Raw genomic sequence first — 13,327 nt, forward strand, 5'->3', positions numbered from 1 at the left:
TTTTCAGCTATTTATACATGAGGAGTGTAGACACAAAGTGGAGACAGCGCACTAGGAAATTAAGAGGAAGGTTTTTGGGCTATAGCGAAGATACGGAAGAGCAAGTCTCAGTTAAGAAGAAAGTTAAGGCCACAGAAAGAGATCGGTGGCTAGAGGGAATGCAGACAAAGACTGCTCTGGAAAGCTATAGATTAAACAAAAGAGTTATTGCCAAAGAAAGCATTTATGACAATTCTAGGGGAAGCTCATTGCTGTTTGAGGCAAGAACGGGTGTTCTGCGAACCAGAACATACAGAGTGAAGTACCAGGAAATTGATACAGTGTGCACTGCTTGTGGAGAGGAGGACGAGACGGCTGAGCACTTGATACTCTACTGTAAAGGGCTTCACCCTATGCCTACCGAAGACAACATAGATTTAATAAAGTCATTGGGTTTTAGAGACAGCGAAGGGAGAGTGGATTTCAAGACTGTAGAGATTACCAAGCAAAGATTAAGTGAATGGTGGCAGAAATCGAGAGGAAACTAGGTATTTTCTTAATCACTGATGGCAAGGGGGTTTCATAGCCTCACTTTCTTTGCACTGCGGAGTGAATATAGATTTCACATTTAAATATTCTAAGCTTAAATGGTAAAACAAAATGGCTAGGTGGCGTAAGCTACCGCCCGATCCAAAGGGTTCAGCCGTATGCATCCATCCATCCATCCATCCTTTGCCGCGACGCCTTCGCCGCCTCCACAAAACTACTCTCACTGACCGAGTACCCCTCTCCTCATAACGTGATGTTTTCGTCTGACTGCATCGCGCGGTGACTCACCGCCGCTTCTCCCTCCCGGACATCGCGCCGGTCGCCTGTCGTCTGGAATGCCCTAGTCGGGCGCCTGGATTCTCCCCGGCGCCGCTGTCCTCCTGAACGGCTCGCTCGCTGCTGCCGCTCTGGGAAGCGACCGCCTGGCGTTCCGGACCACCGGGCGACCCTCACATCTGGATTGATACCAAACTCAAAGGTATTTCTCCTCACGATCGCGGAGACTTTATCTTTGCGATCCGCTCCCTTGTCCTTCGCGCTGACTTAGCTTCTCGCGCGGGACTCTCTGCTTGCGGGGCCTCTGCATCGCTAGCGGAGGTAACTGAATTCTCACCGCGCTGCGTTCTCCTCGCACCGCGGCCTGATTCATAGGAGCTCCGACCGTCCTGACCTAGGACGGTCGGCCGTTATGAGACGGCTCGCTTGGGCCCCTCGGTAACAAATTGCCACCGCGATTGACACTTCAATCGCGGCGCAAGACTATTGGGAACAAACTTCCTCCTGGCCACAATTTTTTTTTTTCATTCCGGCCCAACTTTTTTTAATTACTTATTTATTTATTTGCCATTCTGATTCGGTCCTAATTCGGCTTAATATTAGGTTTGTACAACAGGGCTCCTGGGTGGTGCTTGGCGCTGGTGTGTTTTGTGACGGCCCATTTAAGGAAGACCTCTGAAGACTATCTCAAGAATCAAGTGGGACTCTGCCCAACTTCAACTTAGAAGAAGCGCATTTCACCGGCCGCTCTGCTCGGCCGGGGGGGCTTCTTCGTGCGGCTTGCGTGGCGCGGCGGCGCACATTGGCGGCGCGAAGCTGGCGCAACAACCCTTTCTATCTTTATCTTTTACTCCCCTTCCCCTACCCCAAAACAAAGGTGACATATTGAGCTTCCGGCTCAGCAACACTTCCTTTGATTTCCTCCTCCCAATACTCTAACTAACTGAAAATTTCAGGTTGCCCCAGTTGTTGTTTCGCCATCTTTTTGCGAGTAACAACGTCGATCTTCTCCCGAAGACAAGTCGCGCGAGGATGCCCCCCCAACCGAGCGGAAAAGCAGTGAAGAAGGCGGGCAAGGCACAGAAAAATGTGCGTGCCACCGACAAGAAGAAGAAGAGGCGCAAGAGGAAGGAGAGCTTCAGCATCTACATCTACAAGGTGCTCAAACAGGTCCATCCCGACACCGGAGTGTCCAGCAAGGCCATGTCGATCATGAACAGCTTCGTGAACGACATCTTCGAGCGCATCGCAGCAGAGTCGTCTCGGCTGGCTCACTACAACAAGCGCTCGACCATCACGAGTCGGGAGATCCAGACAGCTGTGAGGCTCCTGCTGCCGGGTGAACTGGCAAAGCATGCGGTGTCCGAGGGCACCAAGGCTGTCACCAAGTACACCAGTTCCAAGTAACACCCAGGAGCTATCTCCCTGCTGTATGTACAAACGGCCCTTTTGAGGGCCATACTCATCCCTGCAAAACGGCCGTCTCTCGATGACTTCCAACTCCCGTGTCTCTCTTTTCAAGAAATATGTGAGTACCCAGTGCTTCTGCATCGCGCATGTTTGCAAAGAGTATGTCTTTTTTCTTGTTGTGCAGTCGAACTTGGCTTCTTGTAGCCACAGTCGGATGTCGTTTATTTTGTTTCGGTGAAAAAAAAACATTGTATTTCATTGCTTTTGAGGGCACGAGTGACCTTCCTAAATATTGCACATCGCTCGCGTATGTAAAGGATATATTCGCGTGGTTTTTAGCCGTTGGGAGCCCATACTCCAAAGTGTTGTGTTTTCGAGTTGCAGCGTTTTTCTTTTTAGAGCCACGGTTGTATCAAATAACTTGCTTTTAAATTCGAGTGTTCTTATTTTAAGTTTAAAAAATGCAATGATAAACGTAGATACAGGCTTTTAATCTCGTGTGCCGCGAAAGAAAAGTGTGTACTAACAGCACAAAAAAGAGAAACTCTTTTAAGGCGAGTACTTTTATTTTTATTTTTGCCTGATCTTAGACGATCGAATCGCGGCACGAGCGCGCGCCGGACTCTACAGCTTCACATGTTTCCCTCTCTAACGCAACGAAAAATATTTTTACGCATATCGAAATATATATTTTCCGAAAGCTAATGAACTTCTCCAATAGGTGTAGAAAGCGTTTGATTTTAAACAGAGTTATTTTTGTTCATATATTGATCTAACCACTTACTTGGAAGCCAAATCTAGTTTTCGGGCGCTCTGGGTGGCTGGTCGATTTAAGTTTAAAAAAAGGTAGATAAAGACTCTTAATTTTGTGTGCCGCTAGAGAAAAGTGTGCGCTAAAAGCACAGAAAAAGAGACTTTTCTAAAGCGAGTAGTTCTTTTTATTTCTAATTTTTGCCTGATCTTAGACGATCGAATCGCGGCTCGAGCGCGCGCCGGACTCTACAGCTTCACATGTTTCACTCTCTAACGCAACGAAAAATATTTTTACGCATATCGAAGTATATATTTTTTGAAAGCTAATAAACTTCTTCAATAGGTGTAAAAAGCATTTGAATTGAAACGGAGTTATTCTTCTTCATATTTCGATCTAACCGCTTACTTGGAAGCCGAAACTAGTTTTCGGGCGCTAAGGGCGGCTGGTCGATTTAAGCTTAAAAAAGGTAATAAAAAACGTAGCTACAGATTCTTAATTTCGTGTGCCGCTAAAAAAAAGTGTGCGCTAAGAGCACAGAAAAAGAGACTCTTCTAAAGCGAGTAGTTTTTTTTTTTATTTTTAATTTTTGCCTGATCTTGGACGATCGAATTCCGGCCCGAGCGCGAAGCCGGCCCTACGGCTTCGCCTGTTTCGCTCTCTAACGCAACGAAAAATATCTTTACGCTTACCGAAGTGTATATTTTCTGAAAGCTAATGAAATTCTTCGGTAGGTGTAAAAAGCATTTGAATTTAGACGAAATTGTTTTATTACTTTACTTCATTTGCGCGATTCGCGGCAGCGGCACGAACTGGCCGCTTTCGGGTGGCAGGTTTTGCTTCTTAACAGACCGAAGGCTTGGTAAAAAGTTTTTCAGTATCAAATTTTCTGCCAGCCAAAAAGACTTTTCGTCCCGTGTAATAAGCACTTAAAACCGGACCCTTTTATATAAGTCAATATTTTGATCAAACTATGTTCTTGGGTGACCCAACTTGCTGTCGACCCGGCTCACCATGGCGGTGAATTGCACTGCGCGCTTAAAAACGCCAGTGATAAGAAACTTTAATTTTTGTGTGCCGTGAGAAGAGTGTGTCTTGTACAAGTTCCGATGAATAGATTGCTCGAACGTTTATAAAACTCTTTTTTATTCGCATGTGAAAACGGGCCCTTGACTAGCTGCATCGGTGCGAAGCTCGGCACTCCTGAGTTGACATGTTTCTCCCATTGACTTAGCGAAAACGAATCTTAATCCCGCTAAAATATATATCTCCTGGAACCTAGAAAAAACAATGTTTTGCACATACAACTATGAAGACTCAAAATGGGCGAGGTGTATGAATGCCTTTGCTAAAGCCATGCATTTCATCAACACACGCTTGCTTCCAGTGCGCAGCCACCTGTCGGCCACAATACGAAGCTGCAGGACTGCTCCCATTCGTCGGCGGGAGAGGAGGAGGCCGTCGTGGGTTCACTTGGGCGGACCCGTAGAGCATTGCCGCCAGTCTTTGTTGAAGTAGGCGAACGGTGCGGTCGTGTTTTCCGTCCCTGTTTTTGCAGCAAACATGTCTGGAAGAGGCAAGGGCGGCAAGGGCCTGGGCAAGGGTGGTGCCAAGCGCCATCGCAAGGTTCTTCGCGATAACATCCAGGGGATCACCAAGCCTGCAATCCGTCGCCTAGCCCGCCGCGGTGGTGTCAAGCGCATTTCCGGCCTCATCTATGAAGAGACCCGCGGCGTCCTCAAGGTCTTCCTGGAGAACGTCATTCGCGATGCCGTCACCTACACCGAGCACGCCAAGAGGAAGACCGTGACGGCCATGGATGTGGTGTACGCGCTCAAGAGGCAAGGCCGTACCCTCTATGGTTTCGGTGGTTAACAGCCGTCTCGCCGTCGGACACACATCGAAAACGGCCCTTTTCAGGGCCAAACCAGTACCGATCTATCTTGGAAACGGGTTTTCATTCCAACGCCTCCCTCCCGTGTCTCTCTGTAATCCTGAAAACAAGCACTGCTTTGGGTGAGTGATTCCTCTTTTGTCATGAGTGTTGTTTTGCCGCGGGTCTCTACCATTTTGTGCGCCACAGCCGAGTGTACCAATCTTCTCAGGCAGCAGTCGAACATTCGTTGCCCTAGTACCTGCCATCGGCCATACCATGCTGAATACGCCGGTTCTCGTCCGATCACCGAAGCTAAGCAGCATCGGGCTCCGTCAGTACTTGGGAGGGTGACCACCTGGGAACACGGAGTGCTGATGGCATTTTTCTTTTTTTTTTCTGCTCTCTTGGAGGGTTGTGTCCTTTTGTACCAGTTCTTATATTTTCTGAAAGCTAATGAACTTCTCTAATAGGTGTAAAAATTATTTGAATTTAAACGGAGTTATTCTTCTTCATATTTTGATCTAACCACTTACTTGGAAGGCAAAACAAGTTTTCGGGCGCTCTGGGTGGATGGTCGATTTGAGTTTAAAAAGGTAATAATAAACGCAGATGCAGATTCTTAATTTTGTGTGCCGCTAAAAAAACGTGTGCGCTAAGAGCACAGAAAAAGAGACTCTTCTGAAGCGAGTAGTTCTTTTTATATTTAATTTTTGCCTGATCTTGGACGATCGAATCGCGGCTCGAGCGCGCGCCGGACTCTACAGCTTGACCTGTTTCACTCTCTAACGCAACGAAAAATATTTTTACGCATAGCGAAGTATATATTTTCCGAAAGCTAATGAACTTCTCTAATAGGTGTCAAAATTATTTGAATTTAAACGGAGTTATTCTTCTTCATATTTCGATCTAACCACTTACTTGGAAGGCAAAACAAGTTTTCGGGCGCTCTGGGTGGATGGTCGATTTAAGTTTAACAAAGGTAATAATAAACGCAGATGCAGATTCTTAATTTTGTGTGCCGCTCAAAAAACGTGTGCGCTAAGAGCACAGAAAAAGAGACTCTTCTGAAGCGAGTAGTTCTTTTTATCTTTAATTTTTGCCTGATCTTGGACGATCGAATCGCGGCTCGAGCGCGCGCCGGACTCTACAGCTTGACCTGTTTCACTCTCTAACGCAACGAAAAATATTTTTACGCATAGCGAAGTATATATTTTCCGAAAGCTAATGAACTTCTCTAATAGGTGTCAAAATTATTTGAATTTAAACGGAGTTATTCTTCTTCATATTTCGATCTAACCACTTTGGCGAATTTTGGGAGATATTTGGACGTGAAACGTTTTTATTTAGTTCTGAAAATTATTTGTCCATCATAGCTGGCGATTTTAATATTGATATGGGTACGAATAGCCCAATGCAACAGCAAATGTTACTCACACTTCATTCAACAGGTTTTCAAAATGTCATTAACAGTCCAACGCGCATTACAGCTTCTTCTGCTTCCACTTTAGACTTAATTATTACTAATAATGACAACGCATTCTTTTCCGGTCGCATCGCTGCCGATATTAGCGATCACTTACCTGTTTTCTTGCGTATAGAAAAAGCAACTTGTTCGAACGATGTCGCTAAATTGAGACGCCAGCTAATATCTCAAGAAAGGCTCGACCTATTTAAGTACCGTATTTCCTTGGTGGATTGGAGCCCTATTTATAATGAGCCAGCTGCAGATGATGCTTTTAACAGGTTTCTAGAGCTCTTCACATCAGTATATAATGAATGTTTTCCCACTGTAGAAATAAAACCATGCAAAAGTGCGCGTAAACCATGGATGACTAGACGTTTAATTAGACTCGTTAAAAAGAAATACAAATTATTTGCAATATTTATTAAAAACAAAAATCCTACCGTGCTCGCAGAATATAAGTCCTTACGCAACCGACTAAACAGGGAAATTAAATTGGCGAGAAACATGTATTATAATAATTTCTTTGGTCGCCAGACTTCTAGCAATCTTAAGGAAAAATGGAGGCGTCTAAATTTGCTCCTGAATGGACATACTAATACCCAAGCGATCACAAGCTTAACGGTTAATGGAACTGAGCTATCGGGTTCAGATCTCGCTGCATCATTCAATTACTTTTTTTCGACTGTAGGTGACAGTCACTATAATTCCGGCATTTTTGATTTTCTAAGTGATAGGTTAACAGAATCAATATTTTTTGAACCGACTGACGAGCTTGAGGTTTTTTCAATTTTCAAAAGTCTGAAAGATACGAATAGCCTCGACTCTCATAATATACAAAGTCGCCCAGTAAAATATGTTTTACAAATAATTACACCATGTCTAACACATATTTATAATGTAGCGCTTATGACGGGACACTTTCCAACAGCTATGCAGCTAGCCAGAGTAGCCGTAATTTATAAAAAAGGAAATAAGAACGACTTCGGTAACTATAGACCAATATCTATACTTCCGTTTTTTTCTAAAGGGTTAGAACGAATAATTCATCGCCGCCTCAATCATTTCTTCTTAAAGCATTCTGTAATATCCGATTGCCAATATGGGTTTACTAAAAATAGATCAACGGAACACGCCTTGCTTGCCCAAAAAGAATATATTTTGAACAATTTTGAATCACAACGTCTTACTCTTGGCATTTTTATTGACTTTAGTAAGGCATTCGATACTGTAAATCATAAAATACTTATCGCTAAGCTCGAGCATTACGGCGTACGAGGACACGCCCTCAACCTTATAAAATCATATTTAAGCTCACGATTACAATATGTTGTAATAAACCACTCTCGCTCCGATTCCCTTCAAATTTTTAATGGTGTCCCTCAGGGTAGCATCCTTGGACCACTCTTGTTTAATATATATATAAATGACATTTCCAATATTAGTACCCTTGCAAAGTACGTTATTTACGCTGATGATACGAGCCTTTTCTTTTCCTCCTCTGACGTTGAACAACTAACTGGCACTGCTAACCGAGTATTGGCATTATTATCACGGTGGTCATTAGTCAACTCATTGAAAATCAACAAAGAAAAAACTAAAGCTGTAATATTTCGTCCTAAAGGAAAGCTTGTAATGCACCCACCGCCTTTAGTTTTGAGTGACACCATTATCGAGTATGTAGAAACGTTTAGATCCCTCGGTGTAAGTTTTACCGCAACGATGACATGGGACGCCCACATAAACGAGGTTTGTCTTGCCCTTTCTAAGGTTGTAGGAATAACCTCGCGTAATAAGTACGTTCTACCTGAAAAAACTAAACTTACTTTGTATTACGCTTTCTTTTATTCATATTTAAGCTATTGTTTTCTTGTCTGGGGTAATACCACAGCATCCAATATTCAGAAGCTTCTGATCTTGCAAAAGAAAATGCTACGTGCTATTACAAAAGCTCCATATAATTCCCCAACCGGGCAGGCTTACTCGCAGTTTAAAATTGTGCCTGTATATAATTTATTTGAATATAGATTCGCGTGTTTTTACAAAAATAGTATAGCTAAAAACGATAATTTTCTTTCACGTATTGTTTCTACTGTGCCCCACAATACGCCTTATGCAACCAGGGAAAAAGACAGCTTTGTTTTACCTAGATGTAGAACGAACTATGGCTTTACAATGTTGCGATATATCTTGCCTAAGTTTTTGAATACTCCTCTATGTGATCACTTGAATGGTATGTCTTCTTCTGTCCTTAGGAACGCTTTTCTATAATTTCTATAATTTGTCTGTACTTCTCATTTTTGTCTGTATTGTTCATTTTATATATATATATTATTTTTTACCGCGTTTACACTGCTGACTTGTAAGGGTGGCGAGGCCCGTCAAGCAGTGGACGACACTGCTTTTTTCTTGCCACCCTCAGTTTGTATTTCAAGCTGAAATAAACGCTGATTGATTGATTGATTGATTGATTGATACTTGGAAGGCAAAACAAGTTTTCGGGCGCTCTGGGTGGATGGTCGATTTGAGTTTAAAAAGGTAATAATAAACGCAGATGCAGATTCTTAATTTTGTGTGCCGCTCAAAAAACGTGTGCGCTAAGAGCACAGAAAAAGAGACTCTTCTGAAGCGAGTAGTTCTTTTTATCTTTAATTTTTGCCTGATCTTGGACGATCGAATCGCGGCTCGAGCGCACGCCGGACTCTACAGCTTGACCTGTTTCACTCTCTAACGCAACGAAAAATATTTTTACGCATAGCGAAGTATATATTTTCCGAAAGCTAATGAACTTCTCTAATAGGTGTCAAAATTATTTGAATTTAAACGGAGTTATTCTTCTTCATATTTTGATCTAACCACTTACTTGGAAGGCAAAACAAGTTTTCGGGCGCTCTGGGTGGATGGTCGATTTGAGTTTAAAAAGGTAATAATAAACGCAGATGCAGATTCTTAATTTTGTGTGCCGCTAAAAAAACGTGTGCGCTAAGAGCACAGAAAAAGAGACTCTTCTGAAGCGAGTAGTTCTTTTTATCTTTAATTTTTGCCTGATCTTGGACGATCGAATCGCGGCTCGAGCGCGCGCCGGACTCTACAGCTTGACCTGTTTCACTCTCTAACGCAACGAAAAATATTTTTACGCATAGCGAAGTATATATTTTCCGAAAGCTAATGAACTTCTCTAATAGGTGTCAAAATTATTTGAATTTAAACGGAGTTATTCTTCTTCATATTTTGATCTAACCACTTACTTGGAAGGCAAAACAAGTTTTCGGGCGCTCTGGGTGGATGGTAGATTTGAGTTTAAAAAGGTAATAATAAACGCAGATGCAGATTCTTAATTTTGTGTGCCGCTCAAAAAACGTGTGCGCTAAGAGCACAGAAAAAGAGACTCTTCTGAAGCGAGTAGTTTTTTTTATCTTTAATTTTTGCCTGATCTTGGACGATCGAATCGCGGCTCGAGCGCGCGCCGGACTCTACAGCTTGACCTGTTTCACTCTCTAACGCAACGAAAAATATTGTTACGCATAGCGAAGTATATATTTTCCGAAAGCTAATGAACTTCTCTAATAGGTGTCAAAATTATTTGAATTTAAACGGAGTTATTCTTCTTCATATTTTGATCTAACCACTTACTTGGAAGGCAAAACAAGTTTTCGGGCGCTCTGGGTGGATGGTCGATTTGAGTTTAAAAAGGTAATAATAAACGCAGATGCAGATTCTTAATTTTGTGTGCCGCTCAAAAAACGTGTGCGCTAAGAGCACAGAAAAAGAGACTCTTCTGAAGCGAGTAGTTCTTTTTATCTTTAATTTTTGCCTGATCTTGGACGATCGAATCGCGGCTCGAGCGCGCGCCGGACTCTACAGCTTGACCTGTTTCACTCTCTAACGCAACGAAAAATATTGTTACGCATAGCGAAGTATATATTTTCCGAAAGCTAATGAACTTCTCTAATAGGTGTCAAAATTATTTGAATTTAAACGGAGTTATTCTTCTTCATATTTTGATCTAACCACTTACTTGGAAGGCAAAACAAGTTTTCGGGCGCTCTGGGTGGATGGTCGATTTGAGTTTAAAAAGGTAATAATAAACGCAGATGCAGATTCTTAATTTTGTGTGCCGCTCAAAAAACGTGTGCGCTAAGAGCACAGAAAAAGAGACTCTTCTGAAGCGAGTAGTTCTTTTTATCTTTAATTTTTGCCTGATCTTGGACGATCGAATCGCGGCTCGAGCGCGCGCCGGACTCTACAGCTTGACCTGTTTCACTCTCTAACGCAACGAAAAATATTTTTACGCATAGCGAAGTATATATTTTCCGAAAGCTAATGAACTTCTCTAATAGGTGTCAAAATTATTTGAATTTAAACGGAGTTATTCTTCTTCATATTTTGATCTAACCACTTACTTGGAAGGCAAAACAAGTTTTCGGGCGCTCTGGGTGGATGGTCGATTTGAGTTTAAAAAGGTAATAATAAACGCAGATGCAGATTCTTAATTTTGTGTGCCGCTCAAAAAACGTGTGCGCTAAGAGCACAGAAAAAGAGACTCTTCTGAAGCGAGTAGTTCTTTTTATCTTTAATTTTTGCCTGATCTTGGACGATCGAATCGCGGCTCGAGCGCGCGCCGGACTCTACAGCTTGACCTGTTTCACTCTCTAACGCAACGAAAAATATTTTTACGCATAGCGAAGTATATATTTTCCGAAAGCTAATGAACTTCTCTAATAGGTGTCAAAATTATTTGAATATAAACGGAGTTATTCTTCTTCATATTTTGATCTAACCACTTACTTGGAAGGCAAAACAAGTTTTCGGGCGCTCTGGGTGGATGGTCGATTTGAGTTTAAAAAGGTAATAATAAACGCAGATGCAGATTCTTAATTTTGTGTGCCGCTAAAAAAACGTGTGCGCTAAGAGCACAGAAAAAGAGACTCTTCTGAAGCGAGTAGTTCTTTTTATCTTTAATTTTTGCCTGATCTTGGACGATCGAATCGCGGCTCGAGCGCGCGCCGGACTCTACAGCTTGACCTGTTTCACTCTCTAACGCAACGAAAAATATTTTTACGCATAGCGAAGTATATATTTTCCGAAAGCTAATGAACTTCTCTAATAGGTGTCAAAATTATTTGAATTTAAACGGAGTTATTCTTCTTCATATTTCGATCTAACCACTTACTTGGAAGGCAAAACAAGTTTTCGGGCGCTCTGGGTGGATGGTCGATTTGAGTTTAAAAAGGTAATAATAAACGCAGATGCAGATTCTTAATTTTGTGTGCCGCTCAAAAAACGTGTGCGCTAAGAGCACAGAAAAAGAGACTCTTCTGAAGCGAGTAGTTCTTTTTATCTTTAATTTTTGCCTGATCTTGGACGATCGAATCGCGGCTCGAGCGCGCGCGGGACTCTACAGCTTGACCTGTTTCACTCTCTAACGCAACGAAAAATATTTTTACGCATAGCGAAGTATATATTTTCCGAAAGCTAATGAACTTCTCTAATAGGTGTCAAAATTATTTGAATTTAAACGGAGTTATTTTTCTTCATATTTCGATCTAACCTCTTACTTGGAAGCCAAAACTAGTTTTCTAGCGGTCAGGGCGGCTGGTCGATTTAAGTTTAAAAGAGGTAGTAATAAACGTAGATACAGATTCTTAATTTCGTGTGCCGCGAAAAAAAAGGTGTGCGCTAAGAGGACAGAAAAAAAGACTGTTCTAAAGCGAGTAGTTTTTTTTTTGTTTTCGCCTGATCTTAGGCGATCGAATCGCGGCTCGAGCGTGAAGCGGGCCTCCACGACTTCACGAGTACCACACACAAAGATAAAATGCTGCTAACAGGGGAACAAACAATAATATAACACCAAGTATGCCTCGTGCACATTGAAAAAGAGCAGGAATCAGCTTACCGAGGCTGGAACAGAGAGGTGGCGAGAGACACGGGAGCTGCATGCCACGCAAGTGCATATCCCCCGATATGCAAACGAATTATGGCCCTGATGAGGGCCGTTTTGTTTTTCGCTCTGGATATCCAGGAGAAGACCTATTTCTTGGAGGAAGCCTTCTTTGCAGCCGGCTTCTTGGCAGGGGTCTTTTTTGCTGCCTTGGGTTTCTTGGGGCTCTTGGGTGCTGCAGCCTTCTTCTCTGCCTGTGGCTTTTTCGGCTTGGCCGACTTGGGCTTGGCCGACTTGGCCCTCTTTGCGGGCGACTTCTTGGCAGTCCCGGGCTTCTTCTTCCTGGCCGCACCGGCAGTTGCCGAGGCTGGGCGCTTCTTTGCAGCACCGGCCTCCTTTTTGGGCTTCCTAGCAGCAGGTGAGGGCTTGTCGGACTTGGCTGACAGCTTGAACGATCCGGTAGCTCCCTTGCCCTTGGTCTGCACCAATGCTCCCGCAGCCACGGCAGACTTGAGATACTTGCGGATGAAAGGAGACAGCTTCTCGACGTCCACCTTGTAGTTGGCAGACATGTATTTCTTGATGGCTTGTAGAGATGAACCACCACGTTCCTTAAGCGCACTGATGGATGCTGTCACCATTGCGGACACCTTGGGATGCGTTGGCACGGCCTTTGCCTTTCCCTTGGACACTTTCGTGGAAGCCTTTTTGGGGCTCTTGAGGGCAGCGGGGGCCGCGACCCCAGCAGGAGCGGACACTTCTTCGGACATGACCCACTCTAATCGTAAGCAGAGAGAGACTGAAAAAAAACCGTCTAGAACAAGCGCTCATTGGCCGAGAGAGGCGAGCGCGAACCTCCGGGAGAAGCCCTTCGAAGGTGACGAATGTTTGTAACCATGCCGTTTCTAAAATAACAAAGTTTGGAGTCTAATTTTTGCTCGATTCTGTGCTCTAATATAGGTTCCACATTATCCTCACAAGTCTGAGTTACTTCGATCGAGAAAAATTATTTTACGGAGCCAAGCGCATAGGCCCTCACAAGAAAGTCGCCCAAAACAGCATCCAAGAATGAACAAGCGCGCTGATTGGACGAGAGGCGAGCGCGGCCCACTGGAGAAGGTAACGAATGTTTATAACCGTGCC

General features: G+C 43.4%; 3 protein-coding genes and 1 non-coding gene across 4 annotated transcripts; 3 read left to right on the forward strand and 1 right to left on the reverse strand.

Annotated features, from left to right (window-relative positions):
• Positions 1-1,740: 1,740 nt before the first annotated feature.
• LOC120837258 (histone H2B) lies at positions 1,741-2,269 on the forward strand. The gene has a single exon (XM_040206503.3). It carries the CDS (start codon positions 1,837-1,839, stop codon positions 2,209-2,211), a length of 375 nt encoding a protein of 124 aa, XP_040062437.1. The 5' UTR covers positions 1,741-1,836; the 3' UTR covers positions 2,212-2,269.
• A 2,198-nt stretch (positions 2,270-4,467) lies between these two features.
• LOC120837253 (histone H4) lies at positions 4,468-4,895 on the forward strand. The gene has a single exon (XM_040206497.2). It carries the CDS (start codon positions 4,529-4,531, stop codon positions 4,838-4,840), a length of 312 nt encoding a protein of 103 aa, XP_040062431.2. The 5' UTR covers positions 4,468-4,528; the 3' UTR covers positions 4,841-4,895.
• A 207-nt stretch (positions 4,896-5,102) lies between these two features.
• On the forward strand, positions 5,103-5,221 carry LOC120837271. Its single transcript, XR_005714835.1, has one exon. It is a non-coding gene; the product is annotated as a 5S ribosomal RNA (ribosomal RNA).
• A 7,055-nt stretch (positions 5,222-12,276) lies between these two features.
• On the reverse strand, positions 12,277-13,324 carry LOC120837242 (histone H1-III-like). The gene has a single exon (XM_040206484.2). The coding sequence runs from the start codon at positions 12,952-12,954 to the stop codon at positions 12,334-12,336; it is 621 nt and encodes a 206-aa protein (XP_040062418.2). The 5' UTR covers positions 12,955-13,324; the 3' UTR covers positions 12,277-12,333.
• Positions 13,325-13,327: the final 3 nt, after the last annotated feature.

Source organism: Ixodes scapularis, unplaced genomic scaffold (genome assembly GCF_016920785.2).
Source record: "Ixodes scapularis isolate PalLabHiFi unplaced genomic scaffold, ASM1692078v2 PGA_scaffold22__2_contigs__length_789307, whole genome shotgun sequence".
NCBI lineage: Eukaryota > Metazoa > Arthropoda > Arachnida > Ixodida > Ixodidae > Ixodes > Ixodes scapularis.